The sequence below is a fragment of the Epinephelus lanceolatus genome, chromosome 24, assembly GCF_041903045.1.
Source record: "Epinephelus lanceolatus isolate andai-2023 chromosome 24, ASM4190304v1, whole genome shotgun sequence".
Lineage (NCBI taxonomy): Eukaryota > Metazoa > Chordata > Actinopteri > Perciformes > Serranidae > Epinephelus > Epinephelus lanceolatus.
In genome coordinates, this window is record NC_135757.1 from 1,919,762 (window position 1) to 1,939,972 (window position 20,211).

General features: G+C 39.5%; 1 protein-coding gene across 8 annotated transcripts in view; it reads right to left on the reverse strand.

Annotated features, from left to right (window-relative positions):
- The window catches only part of agap1 (ArfGAP with GTPase domain, ankyrin repeat and PH domain 1), a 228,738-nt gene that overhangs the window by 144,769 nt on the left and 63,758 nt on the right, over positions 1 to 20,211 (reverse strand). For all 8 annotated transcript variants that reach the window (XM_078165886.1, XM_078165887.1, XM_078165885.1 and 5 more), the window contains exons 2-3: positions 8,675 to 8,733; positions 8,510 to 8,597 (exon numbers count right to left, since the gene is read on the reverse strand). In XM_078165886.1, the coding sequence (XP_078022012.1) occupies positions 8,510 to 8,597; positions 8,675 to 8,733 (147 nt within the window). The remainder of the gene's footprint in view (positions 1 to 8,509; positions 8,598 to 8,674; positions 8,734 to 20,211) is intronic.

Genomic DNA, 20,211 nt, shown 5'->3' on the forward strand with positions numbered 1-20,211 from the left:
CATTTGTTGGCTAAATGTAACCGCGTACATTTGTTGGCTAAATGTAACCGCGTATATTTGTTGGCTGAAGGTAACCACGTACATTTGTTGGCTAAATGTGACCACGCACGTTTGTTGGCTAAATGTGACCGCGTATATTTGTTAGCTAAATGTGACCACGCACGTTTGTTGGCTAAATGTAACCACGTACATTTGTTGGCTAAATGTAACCGCGTATATTTGTTGGCTAAATGTGACCGCGTATATTTGTTGGCTAAATGTAACCGCGTATATTTGTTGGCTGAAGGTAACCACGTACATTTGTTGGCTAAATGTGACCACGCACGTTTGTTGGCTAAATGTAACCGCGTATATGTGTTGGCTGAAGGTAACCACGTACATTTGTTGGCTAAATGTGACCGCATATATTTGTTGGCTGAAGGTAACCACGTACATTTGTTGGCTAAATGTGACCGCATATATTTGTTGGCTGAAGGTAACCACGTACATTTGTTGGCTAAATGTAACTACGTGCGTTTGTTGGCTAAACGTAACCACGTGCGTTTGTTTGCTAAACGTAACCACGCACGTTTGTTGGCTAAATGTAACTACGTGCGTTTGTTGGCTAAACGTAACCATGTGCGTTTGTTGGCTAAACATAACCATGTGCGTTTGTTGGCTAAATGTAACCACGTGCGTTTGTTGGCTAAATGTAACCACGTACATTTGTTGGCTAAATGTAACTACGTGCGTTTGTTGGCTAAATGTAACAACGTACGTTTGTTGGCTAAACGTAACCACGTATATTTGTTGGCTAAACGTAACCTTGTACATCTGTTGGCTAAATGTAACCATGTGCGTTTGTTGGCTAAACGTAACCATGTGCGTTTGTTGGCTAAACATAACCACGTGCGTTTGTTGGCTAAATGTAACTACGTATGTTTGTTGGCTAAACGTAACCACGTACATTTGTTGGCTTAATGTAACCACGTATATTTGTTGGCTAAATGTAACCACATACATTTGTTGGCTAAACGTAACCACGAACATTTGTTGGCTAAATGTAACCACGAACATTTGTTGGCTAAATGTAACCACGTGCTTGTGTGAGACCTGGATACAGCATTGGAGGCGGAGCCCCGTATATTCCTATGAAAGTTGCTCAGTGGCGCATAAAGCCAAAAAAGCCTAATTTCTGCGGTATGAAATAACCTGATTTCCTGGCGGTTTCCTGGAAAATTTAGCCCAAGTTCTTTCTAAGAAGATTCTAAGAAGGTCTCAGTTTTTAAGTTGTTACAACCTGTTCACTCATTAGCAATAAAAAAACGATTAATGCGGGTACAAAGTGACAAAGAACCGCTGTGATGAAGGTTTCCTGACCCTAACCAAGCCGCTTCTGTGCCTAAACTCACCAAAAAGCGCAGTACAATGCGTCTACTTATTGTTTCAGAGTTCGGGTGTCATCAGCAGAGTGATGTTCTGCAGAGCGGAGGAAACTAAATTCCTCTCTGTGGCGTTTTATTATCGAGATCCGTCTTGTCATTGTCTCGTCTTGTTACGCAGATAAACTGATAAATCAACATTGTTTCGCAGATGTCGAAGTTTGACCCGCAGTCAAACGACTTTCCTGATTTTTTCCACGTTTTCACTCCGTCCTCACTTCCTGTTTTCCTTTTTCCGTTACAGTAACAAATAAATACAGCCTATATATAAAACAACAGGATCTGTGGACGAGGTCTGCGGCAGCTACACAAACTCAGCAGCAGCATTAGTCTTGGTGGCTGCGGGTGATTTCCCAACCAGAGCTCCTTTCTGTTTTAATGGATTCCATCTGCTGCTGCAGCGCCTTAAACACACCACCGTGACTTTCAGGGGGGGTCGTGGTCGTTGCTGCCTCGACGGATCGTTCCGGTGGTTTCACTGAGAGCAGCAGATACTTAACGTTCCTGACGATCAGTTTTCAAATCAGACACTTTTATTGATTGATTCAGTCAGAGCAGCTGATTCACTGTCAAGACTCTTACTGATGGTGCATTCAAGGACACTCTGAAGTTTAAAGTACAGTCGATACAAGTCATCTATTAACCAAATGATGGATAAAATAATCAGTGAATCATCTTTAGAGTCATGTTTTTTAGCATTATCAATAAAATAAAATGTCAGAAAACAGTGATAAATGTCCGTCTCAGTTCCTCTTGGTCCAACACAACGTCTTTAAGTGTCTCGTTTTATATAAAAATTGAACATATTCAGTTTAATTCCGTGTGAAACAACAGAAAACAGGAAGTCTCCACATGTGACATGAAAACTGAAAACTTTTACCACCATTTTTGATCGAAGAATTAGATTTAAAGATTCACTGTTCATCAAAATAGTCGGGAGGCTCAGTATCATATCCTGTAGGAATACAGTGTTCATATAAAATCCTACGAAAATGCAGCCTATGGGATTGCACCCACAACAGTTTATATATCTTGCAAAAATGCACAAACAATGGGCTGTGTAACAACCTGTGAAAGTTCACCCTCAACGATTTGTTTGATATCCTACAAAAATGCACCCACAACTTTTCGTATAATAACCTACGTAAAATGCACCCACAACGGCTCGTATAATACTGTGCGGATGTGCATCCAAAACTGTTCGTATAATAACCTACGTAAAATGCACCCACAACGGTTTGTATAATAACCTACGTAAAATGCACCCACAACTGTTCGTATAATAACCTACGTAAAATGCACCCACAACGGCTCGTATAATAACCTACGTAAAATGCTCCCACAACTGTTCGTATAATATCGTGCGGAAGTGCATCCAAAACTGTTCGTATAATAACCTATGTAAAATGCACCCACAATGGTTTCTATGACATCCCACGGATTTGCGCCAGAATAATGATGTTATGGACATAACATTAAGTTACAGAGGTTAGGTTTAGCAAAAAAAACATGGTGCTGACGTGCCTCAAAATGACTCAACATTCACACAGGTCTGAACACCGGCCTCCAGCGGAAAGTCCTGTGTTTTTTGACCCACTGACTGCCACTCTGACCTGCCTCCTTATTGGACACTTCCATATTTACTCCTGTTAGTGCATTGGTCACATGATCACAGCCTTCATGAATACTCCGGTTACACACGAATTATGAAGTACGTATATAGAATAATATATATGTATAAGCTACGTACGACCTTTGGTGCATTACTTTGTGTAGGAAAACAGCATAAGAACATCCTGCACTATTAATGTATGAAAAATGAGAAAGTAAAAATGCACATGTTCAGAACAGAAGAAAATAATTATATTTTCCTTTTCAAAACATTTACATTTCATTCTCCGACAGCTCAACAGAGTATGAAACCCTGCACGTCTGAGTGTCCCTGAACGCAGCACAGAGAGGAGTTTTAAAGGACTGATGCTGAAAGCTGAATAAGAATCAGTTTCACACTAACAGGAGCTGCAGGAAGTTTCCCGCTCATTAACAAGAGCTGATGTGAGCGCAGCGGCCGTCTGCAGCCGAGGCTCCAGTCTGCAGCCCCAGAATATCTCTGGTTAGTGGCTTTGTGGCGCTGCGGTCGCCCCGGCCGCTCGCAAGCCACCAACTCCGCTTCCCAATCAATCACCATGGGAATCCAGGCCGAGGCTTATTTTTAGATCCCAGGAATTTCAAAACAACACATCAGCTCCTCCTTTTATTCCTCCATCGTTATGCAACCATCTCAAAGAGCTGTTTTTTTTAATTGGAGCTGGACGCCAGGCTCGTCATCAGATCAAAGAATTTTGGGGAGCTGTTGTTTGGGGCTGGCTCAGATATCTGGTATGTGGAGCTGCTTGAAAAGCCGTGTCGTGTTGCTCTTGGCAGAGCGGCGGTGTAATTAAGGCCGAGCGGTGGAAACAGACCGTTGGGCATTTAGCAGTCCGACACGGCAGAGCCGCAGAGGGCATTTTAAGAAGAGGTACGTCACTGCTGAACAAGATTTCATCTCTTTTTCTGTGTGGACACCTCGGGAATAATCTGCTCCGGGGATTCCCCTCCACCACAGAGTCTCTGGATCCCTGCTCCGAGTTCTGGAGTAACTCAACTCTGACCCCTCAGAGTCTCTTTAACTCTGTGATAAACTCCTCTCGTGACTTATTAATAAAAATCTTTGTGTTTAAACTTTAACTGCACCCTGAGAACACAGGAGGCCCAGCTCCTCCGCTGAGGGACCCGGAGCTAAAATTGGTTTTTGGGTGGGTCCCCACATGATAAAAGCTGCAGAGTTTCACCCTGAATAAACTGCGTTTGATGGTTTTCAAGGCTGAAAAGAGGTCGAGCCGGGTTAGTTAGCTGCAGTTTCTCTTCTCAGCACCAGGCAGAGGAAGCTTTACTGACACACACCGTGTTAATAAGATGGTTCTCACTTTGTTTCCTGTCTGATTATTTCTTGAAAAGATGCCAAAGAAGTTTAAAATACGAGCAGTTAAAAAGAAACCACGAAGCCAAAACTTCCTGCAGATGTTTCAAAGTAAAAGGAACAGGAAGGAGTTTGTTCTTTGAGCCACTTGAAGGCTTTTAATGTGAAGCATCTGTGCAGGAAGTGTCACGTATACCTGACAGTTACTACGGCAAAACCTGCACTTTATGTTGCATCATTTTTGATGATTTCACTTGGCAGAGATGGCCTCCATCTTGTTTTTACATGGATTACTGTATTGTGCTCTTACTGCCACTAGATGGCACAAACACCTGTCCATGAACGAGGACAACAGATCTGAGTTAAGTAGGATGAAGTATGAGGTGCAGTAAACCCAGAATGTGATGTCCTCACAGGGTCTCAGGAGGATGTTGCAAGCGGAGACGTTTTTGGCAGCTGTTTGTCTTCAAGTTAGCTGCTAACTACTACTAGCTGCTTCACATCTCCTGTGGTCAAAGCGTCACACCTGTCCAATCAGTGGTCCCGTCCTGCAGGCTGCCCCTCTGACACAGATGTCTATTTGGCGCTGTTGCTGCCTCTGTTGCCGACTTAAAGGCGAGATTGCTCTGGTACGATACACCGCTGGGTGGTGTCATTTTGAAACACTGCCGGTAACGATAAAACATAAGGAGTCCCTTTTGTTGAGGTGGATGGGACAAAAACTTTGTGTGCTAGCATGTGTAGCACATGACGTATGTCACGTGACGTGATCAGATTAGTAAAAAGAAAAAACATGTCTATTTAAGGCAAAATCTTCATGTTTTTTCATCTAAAGCTAACCACGTGATTTGTTGCATAATTTTAAAAACGAGACATTTACCGACGTGGTGGAGGCGGAACAACAATCCAACATTCTCGCCTCAAACAGGCGCTTTAAAAGGAGCTTTTAACTTTATTTGTTAACTAAAGGAGGAACAAACAACTACGACTTATTATTATTCTTTAAAAGATGTAATAAAAGTAGAATATTAAAAATAAACACACCTATCATATAAGAAATAAAAACTACTACCAAAATGTAGAGCCAAATAATTATCGTCATTATCTCTCATAATAAGTCTCACAGTCTACTTCGCTGTTTTTTCTGTTGCTCAGAAATCTGAAATAAACAGAATAAAAAAGTGGTTGTCTCTCAGTTGTGTTCAGCTTTTCAACAGCTACCAGAATAAAAGCCTTTCACAATAAAAGCCTTGCAGCAGCAGATCTGTCCTCGACAGCTGATCAGTGATTAAGGGATGAATCATTTAAATGAAGCAGCTCGTGTCGGCCGCATGAACCTCACCCATTGGTCGATAACAGAAGCAGACGTTTCTCTGAGGAGGCGTCCGAGACCTCCTGAGAGGAGAAAAGCTCGAGTGGTGAAATATTCAGAGGAACACAGGGGTTTAGTCAAAGTGGGTCTTTGCCTGAGGAGGAGGGGGAGCTGGCAGAGGAGCCACTTTAATATTGGATGAGGAATATGGCCGCCGACTCCGCGGGGCGTGTGAGCGGAGACGCTGCTGCAGGAAGCTTCAGTTAGATTTTTATTTGTTCACAAAGAGCCGGATGAAACATTAAAGAGCTCCGCAGAGACACTGTCCTGTAAGTTACATATACTGTCTCCCTTAATTCAGAAATATACTTATACACTCAGACATCCGGACGCATTGTCATCAGATTTTACAAAATATACACACAAAATATTTTGATCCAAAACATTTCTAAATGTAGAAATATTTCTTAACGCTTAAAGAGTTACTTGAGAGAGAAGTGAAAAGGTGTTTTATTCATTGCACTACACGTAAAGTAGCATAATGACGTCATTACAGGCACACACGTGACAAAGTTTTCCTTCAGGGACAACATTTACAGTTTATAAGAGGTAATATATTGCAATACATTTAATCACAATACTCAGCATATCGCAACACGTTTAAAATCAAAATAATGTTGTATTGTGATTGAAGTATTGTTATAGTATGCTCTGGTGATTCCCACCCTGATCTTTAATGGCTCTTATTTTAGACTGATTAAACAGGATCATGCAAACAGCGATCTCCAGCAGCCGCCTGCGGGACGTCGTATTTAAAGAGTTTAAAGGACCATGTGATTAATCCAGAAAATAATCATCATCATCATCATCATGATATATTTGTCACATGGAAATTATACATAGTGCAACTACAGTGAAATGTGATTCAGTCAGCTCCTTTGACTTAATTAAGTTGAGCTGAACTGAGTTAAATTAAATTAAGTCAAGTCAAGCTAAGCTAAGTCAAGCTAAGCTAAGCTAAACTACATCAAGTCAAGTCAAGTTAATTTATATTAGGTCAAGTTAAGTTAAGCTAAGTTAAGTTATGTAAAATCATGTTCAGTCACCTTAAGTCAAGTTACATTACATTAAGTTACATTAAGTCAGGTTAAGTTGAGTCAAGTTAAGTCAAGTCAAATTAGCTAAGTGAGGTCAAGTTAAGTCAAGTTACATTATGTTAAGTTACATTAAGTCAGGTTAAGTCAAGTCAAATTAAGTTAAGTCAAGTTAGCTAAGTCAGGTAAAGTTAAGTCAAGTTGCCTTTAATCAAGTTACCTTAAGTCAAGTCAAGTTACCTTAAGTCAAGTTACATTACGTTAAGTCACATTAAGTCAGGTTAAGTCAAGTCAAGTTAAGTCAAGTTAAGTTAAGTCAAGTTACGTTAGTTTAATGAGGTCAAGTTAAGTCAAGTTACGTTAAGTCAAGTTAGCTAAGTCAGGTAAAGTTAAGTCAAGTTGCCTTTAACCAAGTTACCTTAAGTCAAGTCAAGTTACATTACGTTAAGTCACATTAAGTCAGGTTAAGTCGAGTCAAGTTAAGTCAAGTTAGCTAAGTCAGGTTAAGTTAAGTCAAGTCAAGTTAGCTAAGTCAGGTTAAGTTAAGTCAAGTTAGCTAAGTCAGGTTAAGTCAAGTCAAGTTAGTTAAGTCACGTCAACTTAATTTAGTCAAGTTAAGTCAAGTTAAATTCAGTCAAGTTAAGTCAAGTTAAATTAAGTTGAGTTAAGTTACGTTTATTTAAGTTAAGTGATGTCAAGTCCTTGTTTCGTCTTCTCACTTCGTTGGCTGCGTCCTCAAAATTGTCCATATTTCGTGGTGGTTCTGGCAATCTATGGTTTCTGGTTGTGAAATAATTTAACAGTCCACACATCCTGACGACCACAAAACAGCTGCAGGGTCACACTGCAGTCGCCTCTGAACGGTGACACGTTAGAGCAGTTATTCCCAGCTGAAGCAGGAGCACCTCACATTCCCCACATCACCCCATTCCTTGTTTACTGACGTTTACATTTGGAAACATCAACCAGGCTAGCATGCAGCTAGCTAGAAGTCAGCAGGAGGAGAGATGATTTCCTCATCTTGATGATGACCTACAGCTACACGCCACCATCACCCAGCACCAACCACAGAAACCTCCACTACGGCTCCCAAAACAAGAGCCTAGATATGACATGATTTAACGCAGCTGAAATCCGAAATCTTGTTCCTGCAACCAATGCGGGGTCTCCTGAAGTTCTGGTGGCGTCGGTGTGGCTGCTGGGCATCATGGTTAAAACCAGCTGATATCAGAATGTTTTAAATAGTTTAACACATCCTATATTTATTCACCCGAAACAGAAACGGCGCAGATTTCCATTTCAAGCTGTGATAAAACCTCCCTAAAATATAGATGCAGAGTGGAGAGGTCCATGCGTGACTCTCTCTGCTCTTCTTTATCTTTGCTTCTGCTCTGCTGCTCAAATCTGTGCTTTTGTTTCCCTTCGCCTGAGAAGAAAAAGCTTCTGGAAACACGGAGGCGCGGCTGAGAGGACGCCGGCTCCGGGCGCTTCGCGTGCAGGAGACGGAGGTTCATAATCCAGCCTCGCTTTATTATTTTCTGCTCGCTTTCTAATCTACTTTTCTGTTTGTTTGTTTATTTATTTATTTCATGGATCTAATCTTGGAAAGAGGAGGAGGAGGAGGGTAAAGCTGGATGAGTTTGGCACAAAAACATTGGAGCTAATGAAAAGACAGATCCAGCCAGATCTCATAAAGACAGACAGAAAGAGAGAACGTCCTTACCTTCAGGTGACTCTTCCTGGACGTACGTTCCCGTCAGGTACCTGTGGACCAGCGCCGACTTACCGCTGGCCAGGTTACCCACAATGCCCTGGGAGAAAAGAGATCAGTCGGTGGGAAAGAATCTGAAAGGTTTCTATAATTCTGTTTGAGATGTTGTTCACTCACCACTTTCAGTTCTGGTACCGTTCGACTCAGCGTCCATTCCTGACTGTTCACAAACGCATCTGTATGACACAAAGACAAAACAAAGACGTCATGAGCATGTGGTGCATTCAGGTGCAGGCCATTTTGGCACGTAACAGGAAAACTGAGACAGTTGACTCTTTCTTCACAAGGCTCAACGGGCTGCACGTCAACCCGAGAACGATGGTAACAAGGGAGCCAATCTGTTCCTGCTCAGTGGAGTCAAGAGGAGCGGGCGTAGTGAGGAAGAGGAGGAGGATGAAGAGCCTCATTACAGCTGACATTTTTCATCCTCCACAATAATCAACAGATAAATGAAAAATAAAAATAATCATAATAAAAACAGAAATATCAATCGTCCCATTTTATTTTTATTCCCAGAACAGAGCACTGAATGATGATGTCACTCAGACGTTATCATTTCCCCACCAACTTTGTGCCAAGCCCCGCCCTTGTGTGCTGTGATTGGCCGTCGACACTGAGCTCAACGCATCAGCCACAAAAACCCAAAGTGACTGAAGAAAATAAAAGACAGACGGAAACATATAAAGAAGTCAGCATCCTGATTTATCAGCATCAGTGTGTGTGTGTGTGTGTGTGTGTGTGTGTGTGTTGGGACCTCCCTGATAACACTGACACTATCACACTACAATAACACACCACTGTGAACAGTTACAGTTAAAGAGAGTGTGGGAGGAACAACAACACCCCTCATTTCCCATGACCTCTCACTGCCTCTGCAGCCACACACACACACACACACACACACACACACACACAGAGTCAATGATGCTTCAGACTGGTCTGAATCAATGAACCGCTCAAAGATCAGAAGCTGACCATAAATTGTTCACGTACAAGTTCTGTGTGATTTTGGGACGTAAAGGCGTAAAGACACGTGGCGATATATTTGGTCGCGGCTCTAAAACAGTGACCCTATGATGCACGGAGAGGTTCAAGGACAACCTTATCAATATTTTTCTGACATTTTAATAATAATTTTGGAAATTCTCTACATATATGTATATATATATATATATATATATATATATATATACATGCATATTTTAATTTTTTATTTATTTTTTTAATCAACATTTTTTATGACTTCTTAACAAAATTTTTGAGACTTTTTTTTTCCGATATTTTTTAGACTTTCTATTCTTTTTTTTTTTTTTACATTTTATTAACATGTTTTCTGACTTTTTTTTTGTCTTTTTTTCAGACATTTAAATTATATTTTTCCGTCATCTCATCAACATTTATTCTGACATTTTCAGCTTTTTTTTTTTTTTCATTTTTATCATATTTTTTTGAAATGTTATCAACATTTTTTCTGACATTTTTAGCATTTTTGCGTTCACTTTTTTTTGGACATGATTTTAATCATGTTTTTATGATTATTTATCAACATTTTTTTCAGACATCTTTTAAAATATTTTTTTGACAATTTCTCAACATTTTTTCTGACTTCTTAATAACATTTAATCAACATTTTTTTTCTTCGATATTTTTAAGACATTCTATCCATTTTTATTTTTACATTTTATCAACATTTTTTCAGACATCTTTTAAAATATTTTTTGGACATTTTATTAACATTTTTCCCTCCCTCCTTTTTCTCCTTTCATTTTTTCAGACATTTTTAGCATTTTTGCGTTCACATTTTTTGGACATCATTATTTTTTCATGTATTTAATCATGTTTTTCTGACTTCTTAATAACATTTTTTGAGACATTTTCCCTGTTATTTTTTAGACATTCTATTCATTTTTAATTGTTTTTTTTTTTTTTACATTTTATCAACATTTTTTCAGATATGTTTTCAAATACTTTTTGGACGTTTTATTAACATTTTTTTCTGACTTTTTTAAATTTTTCGGACAATTTAATAATATCTTTGGGACATTTTATTACATTTTTTGTAACATTTTAATTATATTTTTCTGACGTTACCAACATTTTTTGGACATTCTCATGATGGTAATAATAATTATATTAATGTTATTAATGTGACCCTCCATGTTGTGCTTCACAGTCGGAGAGGTAATAACCCGTGCAGCTTCCTTGCTCATGCAGTAAAGGAAGCTACTGTACGTCTCAGCCTGTGATTCAGTCAGCGCTGCCATCGTACAGTCTGCAGACACCCATGTCACACAGCGTAGCTGCACCAAACTCATAAGACTGATACACTCTCACAGTGTGTCGGAGACTTAAACAGGTCGTGGTGAGCCAGTCCACTAACACATCATCATCATCATCATCATCATCATCATCATGAGCAGACAGCATTAACCGGGCCGCTCTGTGCCACACCTCTCCCCTGTGTTAAATAGGCCAGTGGGACGCGTCCACTTAGAGCCTTCAGTCTCTCTTTATTAATTCATCAGCAGCAATCTGTGTCACGCTCACACTGTCTCTGCACCACAAAGACACACACTGACAAAAGCTTCAGCGTCTGACTCACATGAATCTGACTGTGTGAAAATATCTAACAAATACCTTCTTTAAGTTATGAATCAATTAAGAACACTCTTTAATGCGTGTTTGTTTCATGTGAAACTGTCTGCCCTCCACCAGCTGAAAACACTGAGGGATAAACAGCTGTTGTGTTTGTCTCCAGATGTTGCTACGATGCAGAAGGAATCAGGAAGTGTTCTTTCACAATAAAAGTCTGTCTTTAGACCAGAACCAGAGTGTTACAGCTCAGCCTCTGTCTGATCGTGGTGGTCTGGACTATAATTAACCCTGATGCCCGTTCTGTGTGTGATAGCTATCAGTCTGGAAAGAATCCAGAAAGAAGCGCTCTGATTGGCCGGCCGACACACAGAGGGGGACATTGTTGAAGGTTTTTACAAACGCCGGCCTGTGCCGGTGCAAACCCTCCCCTCTCTGCCAGGCAGGATGTTGATCCAGCTGCTTCCTGTTTTCAGGGGGCCCACCAGTTCCCCTCTGCTGGTTCCCAGTATGACCCACTGGCAGGGAGGCCACGGTTAGCGGCTCCACCAGGTGACCAACCGTCAGGGTGAGTCACGGTGAGGCGGTTAAACCAAACTGGGGTCACGGTGGGTTCTAAAGCAGAGGTGGAACTAACGCCCCCACTAACACCTTAACGATTCATACAGTTTTAAATACGTCAAATTCTAAATCAGAGTCCAAGTGGACGTTTGTGCCAAATTTGAGGGAACTCCTTCAAGGCCTTCTTGAGATATCGCGTTCATGAGAATGAGACAGATGCAAGATCACAGTGACCTTGACCTTTGTCGACCACATTCTAATCAAAACATCAGTGACTTAAAGTGGACATTTGTGCCAAATTTTAAAAAACATTCATTCAAGCTGTTCTTGAGGTCTCACTTTCACAAGAATGTGAAAAAGACAGACACACATTTGTGCAAAAGTTGAAGAAACTCCTTCAAAGTGTTCTCAAGATGTTACTTTAAGAGAATGTGATGGATGCAAGGTCACAGTGACCCTTGACCAACAAAAGCTTATCAGTTCAGTGTTGAGTCCAAGTGGGCATTTGTACCGAAGTTCAGGAGCTTCCCTCAAGGTGTTGTTGAGATATGGTGTTCATGAGAATGAGATAGACAAAGTCACGGTGACCTTGACTTTTGACCTATGACCACCAACATCTAATCAGTTCACTAATCAGTTCATCGTTGTGTCCAAGTAGATGTTTGCGCCAAACTTGAGATTTCTTCGAGGTCTTCTTGATATATCAAGTTCAAGAGAAAGAGATGAATGCAAGGTCACAGTGACCTTGACCTATGACCACTAAATTGCCATCAGTTAATCATTGAGTCCAAGTAGACATTTGTGCCTAAGTGTTAGAGATAAACTCAAACTGTTCTTGACATATAGTGTTCACAAGAATGAGCCATAAAAAGTGACCTTTGACTTATGACAACCAAATTGTTATCAGTTCATCACTGAGTCCAAGTGGACGTTTGTGCCAAACTCAAAACTATTACCCTCTGGCATTCTTCAGATATCGCAATCCCTAGCATGGGACGGACACACGGCCTCAAGCCGCAGCCATCGCCAGCACAAAGACACAAAAATATTGAAAGCTCAAAGATTAGTCAATTAATCGATCAGTCAGTCAACAGAAAATTAATATTTTGTGTAATGGAGCTAAAACGTCAAACATTTGTTTGCCCAAATTTGCTGCTTTTCACCTTTTTATATAATAATCTATACACTGAATTTTAATTTTGGAAAAACGACATCATTTTAGACTAAAGCTGGCGTCTCTGATTATTTTTTTGGACATTTATGGACTCGACAGTTTCACAAATTAATCAATGATGAAGATTATTTGCTGCAGCTAAAACGTGTCGGAAAAAAGCACAAACATCCACGGAAACTTCTGAAACTCTTAAATAATTGTACAAGAAGTTCAAAAAGTAAATGAGTGTATAAATCTGTGTAACATAGTTAAACTATGTTGTGGTGGTAATCCTGTTTCCCTGCTGCTGAGGAGTTCCTGAACGCCACACAGGAAACACAGAAACCAAAAAACAAGGAATGCTGATTGGACAAAACCGTGATGAGTCAGCGAGGGAAAGTCCAGATGAGTTTCAGAGGGGACTTCTGGGTAAGAAGAACTCAAACCAGAAACATCTGGCCACATGTGGGCGGCACACCTGAACCCAATCAATCCGTCAGCTTGCACACATTCCATAACGGGCTCGTGTCGAGTGGCGGCCATGTTGTGACACATTTATAAGACTTTGTTTAAAGTCAGAGAAGAAGAAGACGGTGTCCAAAGTACGACCAGAGGAAATAAAGTCGACAGGTAAGACGGAGATTAAAATGAGGACAGGAGGAAAAACAGATGGAGTGGAACAGATGGATGGAGAAAGGATGGAGAGCTCCTCCACCGTGTCACCGCTCAGGGAGGGAAAACTTAGAAATGAGAGCGGGCGCCATGGGACTGAAACCTCTCCACCATCCAACGCCGCCACTGCAGTGGAGGAGAGGAAGAAAGGAGTGAGACACCACCGAGGAGGAGGCCTTCAAAGTGAAGCGTCAGGACTCCTGGCGCTCTCCAGAATAACTGCCGTCATTAATTCTCTTTCATTTCTCTCCTTTGTTTCTATTTTTGGTGCGTTCGGGTTACCCCTCAGAGAGTCGGGAACATGTTTGAGTCTGAACACAGATTATAGCTGATGATCACAGAGTCAGTAAAGAACTGAAGATCTCTGGAACAAAACAAGACCAGGGACGTTTCACTCTGCAAAAACGCAGGACTTTAAACGACCTTCAAACGACCTTTAACCCCAACACTTTCAGCACAAACCCTCAAGAACCAAACAGTGAAATCTAACGCAAGCTCAAGATCCACTCAAGCACACAAACTCTTAACACAAAGAACTGGAGGTTTTTCAACCCTGGATAATGTGGGGGGTCAACCCAAAGATCCACTGATCCACAACCTGACACCTTGAAGACCTTCTACCTGAAACCTCTTCATCTTAAACCTGTGGACCACGATTAAACCAACTAGATCCAAGACTTTAAATCTAACAGCAAACCCAGACCTCTTGACCCTGAACCTTAATGTCCTGAGACCTTGGAGCAACACCGAGACGAACCACAAGATGTCAAAACCCTGAACTTCAAGAACCAAAGTTCAGAATGCATGATACGGATTTTTTCAGCCAGTACCAACAACCCATAATGACCTTCTTCTCATGGCTGATACAATAAACAATAATTCTCACATTTCTGTATTTTAAAAAGAAGTTTGTAACCTGTAGTTTCGGCACACCTGAGGGTACGAACTGCTGAGATAACGTGAGCAAAGGAGGATGATTAAAATTCCGTAGCTTGGGACTGTTTATAGGCTCGGTGTTGGATGTTAGCCGCCGCTGCTGCTGCGTTAGCTCGAGCTAAGTGGGCTGACGTTGAACTAAGCGTTCGCCCTGGGGACGGTTCTTCAACGCTGCGTCTAAGGGCAGTGTCAACAAGGGATGAGTTCATATGATAGCCTACGAATTTGCACTCAAGCAGTGACATTACTTCCTTAACGTACAGTTCCGTAATTAACGTGAGGTTTAGGAAAAGAAACAAATTGAGGACTCTGATGTAAAGTCCCGGGCGAAAGTTTGTTTTCTTGTGACCCATAGACCAATCTCACAGCAGACCAAGACCTCTTTACCCTGAACATACAGATCCTGAGTCAGAGAAGGCCTGAAATACCACAAAAACCCAAAACCCTTACCTGCAAAGAATCCAAGACCTGAAACATTTCAGAGTTTCAATCTTAAACCAAAAGAATCCAAAGTTTCTGACATCAAACCACGAGCTTTAACCTGCCATCCACAGATCTGTGTCTAAAACCTGAAGAGCTCTGAACCTGACGAGACAAAGACTGAACGTCTGCACACGGCAGACCTGAGAACCCACGACCTCAGATCTAAAATAAGACGCCATTTTGATCCTGTCATCACAGACCCAGAGACACAGATCAGCCTCTTTCAACTCAGCTGCAGTTTGTAAATACTCAGCTCCACATATTTGGCTTTTGACGAGGGCCACACAAAGACAGAGCGTCCTCGTGTTTATGTGAGCGCAGCTGGACGACACAAACACAACAACCGAGACGCAACAGGAACAAACAAGATAACGCTGACTTCAGATCTGCTCCGAACGGGTCTGACTGACGGAGGCCAGCGTTACTTTGAGTTACCGTCCAGTTTAATCCGGTTCAGGAGGACACTTTAACGTCTTTTAGACACAAACAGTGCGCTGACACACGGAGCTACATCGCCACACGAGACGTGTTAGAGGAGAAGCATCTAGAGGAGGGAGAGGAAGTGAGGGATAAAAATAAGATGAAGATCAAAAGATGGAAATGAAAGCCAGGACGCCACAACTCTGACTTTCATTTCCTCGCTCCCTCGTTCCCTTCTGGGTCAGATTTTATACGTCTCAAAAACGGTTATATACTGTTCTCATTATATTTCAGATCTCATGGACGGAGATTTTCCCATCAGGCACTGCTGCAGAGCAGGAACACAACATCATGATCCAGATGTTTCACCGCCACAGATGTGAGACGATACAAACTGACTGTGTGTCCAAACACAGCGAGTCAGAGCCACCTGGAACGCAGCAGGTACCAAGGTGCAACTATTTAGACGCTAAAGACCTGAACAACAGCAGCGATGCACGGACGGTGTCCAGACGGGACCAGGCCAAGTATAAATGAGGTGACGGCGGGGGCGCTAAGCCTCGTGGATGCGCTGTTGGCTTCAGTCAACCAAACAGTCAAAGGTCTGAAGTCAACAAGGCACAGGAATAGAAAGGAGTTCGTCCTCACGAACATGGAGACGGAGACGGAGGGATAGATGGAGGGATGCATGGAGAGAGAAGGAGCGAATCAAAGAGACGAGATGAGAAAGGAGAGACAACATGAAGAGGGAGAGGACGGCAGAGGAGGATAAAACACAGGAGAGGAAGTCAGAGATAAGAGACACACACAGAGTATCAGAGGCAGACAATAAAGAAAAGATGGCAGTCGGCCAACACACACACACACACACACACACACACACACACACACACACACACTGAGCTGATCTGTGGTCTGTTGTGTGTTACAACATGTGGTGCTGCTCAACACGACGCCGGCTGCAGACCTGACGTGTGCCAAAAAACAACCAGAATCATCAAAAACCAAACCATAAATAAGAAAACTCTGTTATAAATAATATAATAAATCATAAATGGTGACAAAATAATGCCAAAATAAAACCATAAAAAAAAGAATTTAAAAAAAACATTGAAATTGAACATTGAAAAAATGTAAATAAAAATAAAAATTGTAAAAATTAGTAACAACAAATTGTCACAGAAAATCATCAAAAACATTTTAAAAAATTCAACACAAAAGCCGTACATAAAAAATAAAAAATAAAATAAAATACACACTTTTTAATAAAACCAAAATAAAACTAAAAAAGTATCAAATAAAACTAGAAATTGTAAGAAACAAAAAATACCAAAAAATATTTTTAATAAAATTGTAAATAAAAACAAAAACAGCAGAAAACAAAAACATACATAAAGTCAAAATAACACCAAAACTTTGCAAATAAAACCAAAAATCGAAAGAAAAAAAAATGTAAATAAAACCAAAACAGAAAAAATGTACAAAAAAGTAAATAAAAAAATGTGACCAAAGCATACAAAAAACCCAAAATCAGAAATAAAACCAAAATTAAATAAAACAATTATACAAAAAAAAAAATCATAAATCACACCTAAATTCATAAATAAAATAATAATTAAAAACAAACAAAAAAAAACAAAAAAGGAAAAAAAAACAAAAAAAAACTGAATTAAATCAAACTGGTGCATAAAAATCAAATAAAGCTAAAGGCCGTGTATTAAAACACAGAAAGCAGCTTCAGGTCACAGTCAAGGTCAAGGTCAACTTTTTTGTCCCACTAGGTGGGAAATGTGTCTTGGGCTAACCAGCCACACTGCAGCCAATAAAATAAATAAATACAACAACAAGAGTAATGACATTTATAACGGCCACGTTCCATCCAGCTGAGCCTAATCCAGAGCTCTGGTCTCTGACATGACTTACTGGGACTCTTACTGGGACTCTTACTGGGACTCTTACTGGGACGGGGACATCTGTGATGGTTTTATTGACACCAGAGTTTTTAGTGTCTGTTGATTTTATTTTTCCTTCATCTTTAATCTGTGTGTGACAACATCCTGAGCTCTGGAGGTGCACTGTACCTTTAAATGTTGGTTTAAATGTTGAGACGTGTGACGGCCCAACATGATGTCACACGTGTCAATAACAGAACCCAGGAGCCACAGACGCAGCTGCACGTCACATCACAGTCGACCTCTGAATGACCGCCGGCTGCGTTCAGCCCACAGAGGCTGGTCGGCAGCCGCAGCCAAACCCGGCCTCGGCTGGCTGCTAGCTGCTGGTAATTACGGCACGCGCTGCCAAACCCTGCGGGGGTTTCTGGCCTGGATCGACCTCTCACGCCTGGACCTGCGCCTGAACAGGAGGAGGAACGCTGGAAGGTTCGTACGACACAGGATCAGAGTCAGGTTAGGACTCAGATCATCAGTGTGTCAGGTGTGTGTGTGTTTGTCGCCTGCAGGCTGCAGAACACACACACACACCTGGCTGTGTCTGCAACTTTCATCCCATAATACTGTGTCTGAACACTGAAGAGCAGCTAAAGTTCAGCTGAATCACTGGATCCTTCCAAACATCAATAAACACCGATCAAAATAGATCATGACCACTGTATTTAATTTATTTAATTATAACTGTTCATATTGTGACTTTATTTTTCAGCAGCTCAACAACACCAAGACTTTAAGACTTTACAGTTTGATCTGCATTTCACTCTGCAGCACCTGCACACTGTCAGCTACGCCTGTCTCATTACTGTTATATGGTAGATAACATCAACATTAAATACATTTAGCATAAAAACAAAAATGAAAAACAATCTAAAAAAAGGAAATCAAAACCAATATCCCCCAAAACACACACAAAAAACAAAATAATACAAAAAAAAAAAAAAACAGAAATAAAACAGACACATTTTTTTTTAAATATAAAACAAAAAAACAAAAAAAAAAAAAATCAGGAAAAAACTAAATGAAAAAAGAGAAATAATTGTTTAAAAAGGTCAATAAAAGTAAAAAAGAACACAAAATTCAGAAAAAAATTACATACGATTAAAAAAGAATAAAACCAAGAATTGTAAATAAAAACAAACTATCTAACTAACTAACTAACTAACTAATAAATGTTTTAGAAAGTAAATTAAACCAAAACAGTAAATAAACACAAAAAATCACCAAAAATAGTTAAAAAAAAAGTTTGACTAAAAAACAAAATAAATAAAAATGATTAAAAAACAAAAAAGGTGAATAAAACTAAAATAGTTAAATTAAACTCAAATAAAACAAATAAAAAAGTAAAAAAACAAATAAAACCAAAATAACATAAAAAAGGTCAATAAACCTAAAATAGTACAAGAAAAATACATAAAAGTTACAAAAAAATAAAGAAAACAAAACAAAGCAAATCTAAAAAAGTTAATAAACCACAATATGAACAAAACACACAAAAAAATGTAAAAAGAAAAACAAAATAAAACCAAAAACTGTAGAAAATAAACAAAAACATCAGAAAGGTAATTATGTTTGTGTTTCGTGGCCTCTGGACGTCAGTCACACGTGAATCAGTTAGATATTAAATCCTCACATCAAACCAACTTCCTGTTGATGAGTCAGTTTACACAACAACACGCACAGTCAACAGCGGCGTCTCAAACTGACATCATCGTGACATCGCAGGCCAAACCACAGACGTAACCTGAGGCATGCTGGGAATCCTCAAACTGGTTCTGACTCAAGTCAGGAGGTGAACATGACACGCCTGACACAACACGCCACACACTGTGCACACACTGCAGGTATATATACACACACACACACACACACACACACACACTGTACACACACACACACACACACACACAAGTTTCAAGACCCTAAAATCATTCAGTGACTGATTAATAAATAAAAACAAACACTTTATTTGTTTTTTTTTTCTTTCTTTCCAAATCTGTACACAACTATCTATAGAGAATTAGTTCATTCTTCATTCAGGAATATAAACATTCAGCTTGTTTTATTTACAAGAAAATAGGATTAAATATTTAATAAGAATATTTTACAGTATTTTTTTTCCATATTTCTATTGGGTTTTTTTTTTCCATATTTTTATTGTATTTTGTCTTTATTTTATTGTATTTATTTTGTATTTCCTATTTTGTTTTTTTCCCCCATTTTTTAAGTATTTCTTAATATTTTATTGTATTTTTTTCCATATTTTTATTGATTTTTTCCATATTTGTGTTGATTTTTTCCTATTTTGTTTTTCCCCATTTTATAAAAAAGTATTTTTCCATATTTTAATTGTATTTTTTCCCAAATTTTAAGTGCACTTTTTCCCAAATTTTAATTGTATTTTTCCCATATTTTAATTGTATTTTTTTCCCCAAATTTTAATTGTAATTTTCCCCATATTTTAATTGTATTTTTCCCATATTTTTATTGATTTTTTTTCCTATTTTGTTTTTCCCCAATTTTTTAAAAGTATTTTTTCATATTTTTATTGTATTTTTTTTTTTTTTACTTTTTTTCTATTCTTTATGTGTTTTGACTTTTGCAGTATTTGATTTCATTTTTATTTCTCTAACTATGTTTATTTTATGCACCAATGAAGCAATAAATGTTTTACATGGTATTCTGTGCATAGAAGATGATATGAGGGCCTAACATGTTAACAATAAATTAATAATAATATTAAGATTGTTTTTGTTATAAATTCAGTGACCAAACAAACTATAAAAACACAGGAAGCTGTTTAATCTCATTTTCTGACACCTCGTCTGTGTCAACGAGTCGCTGCCAAACATGTCAGAGCCGCATTACAACATTAATCCCATCATCCT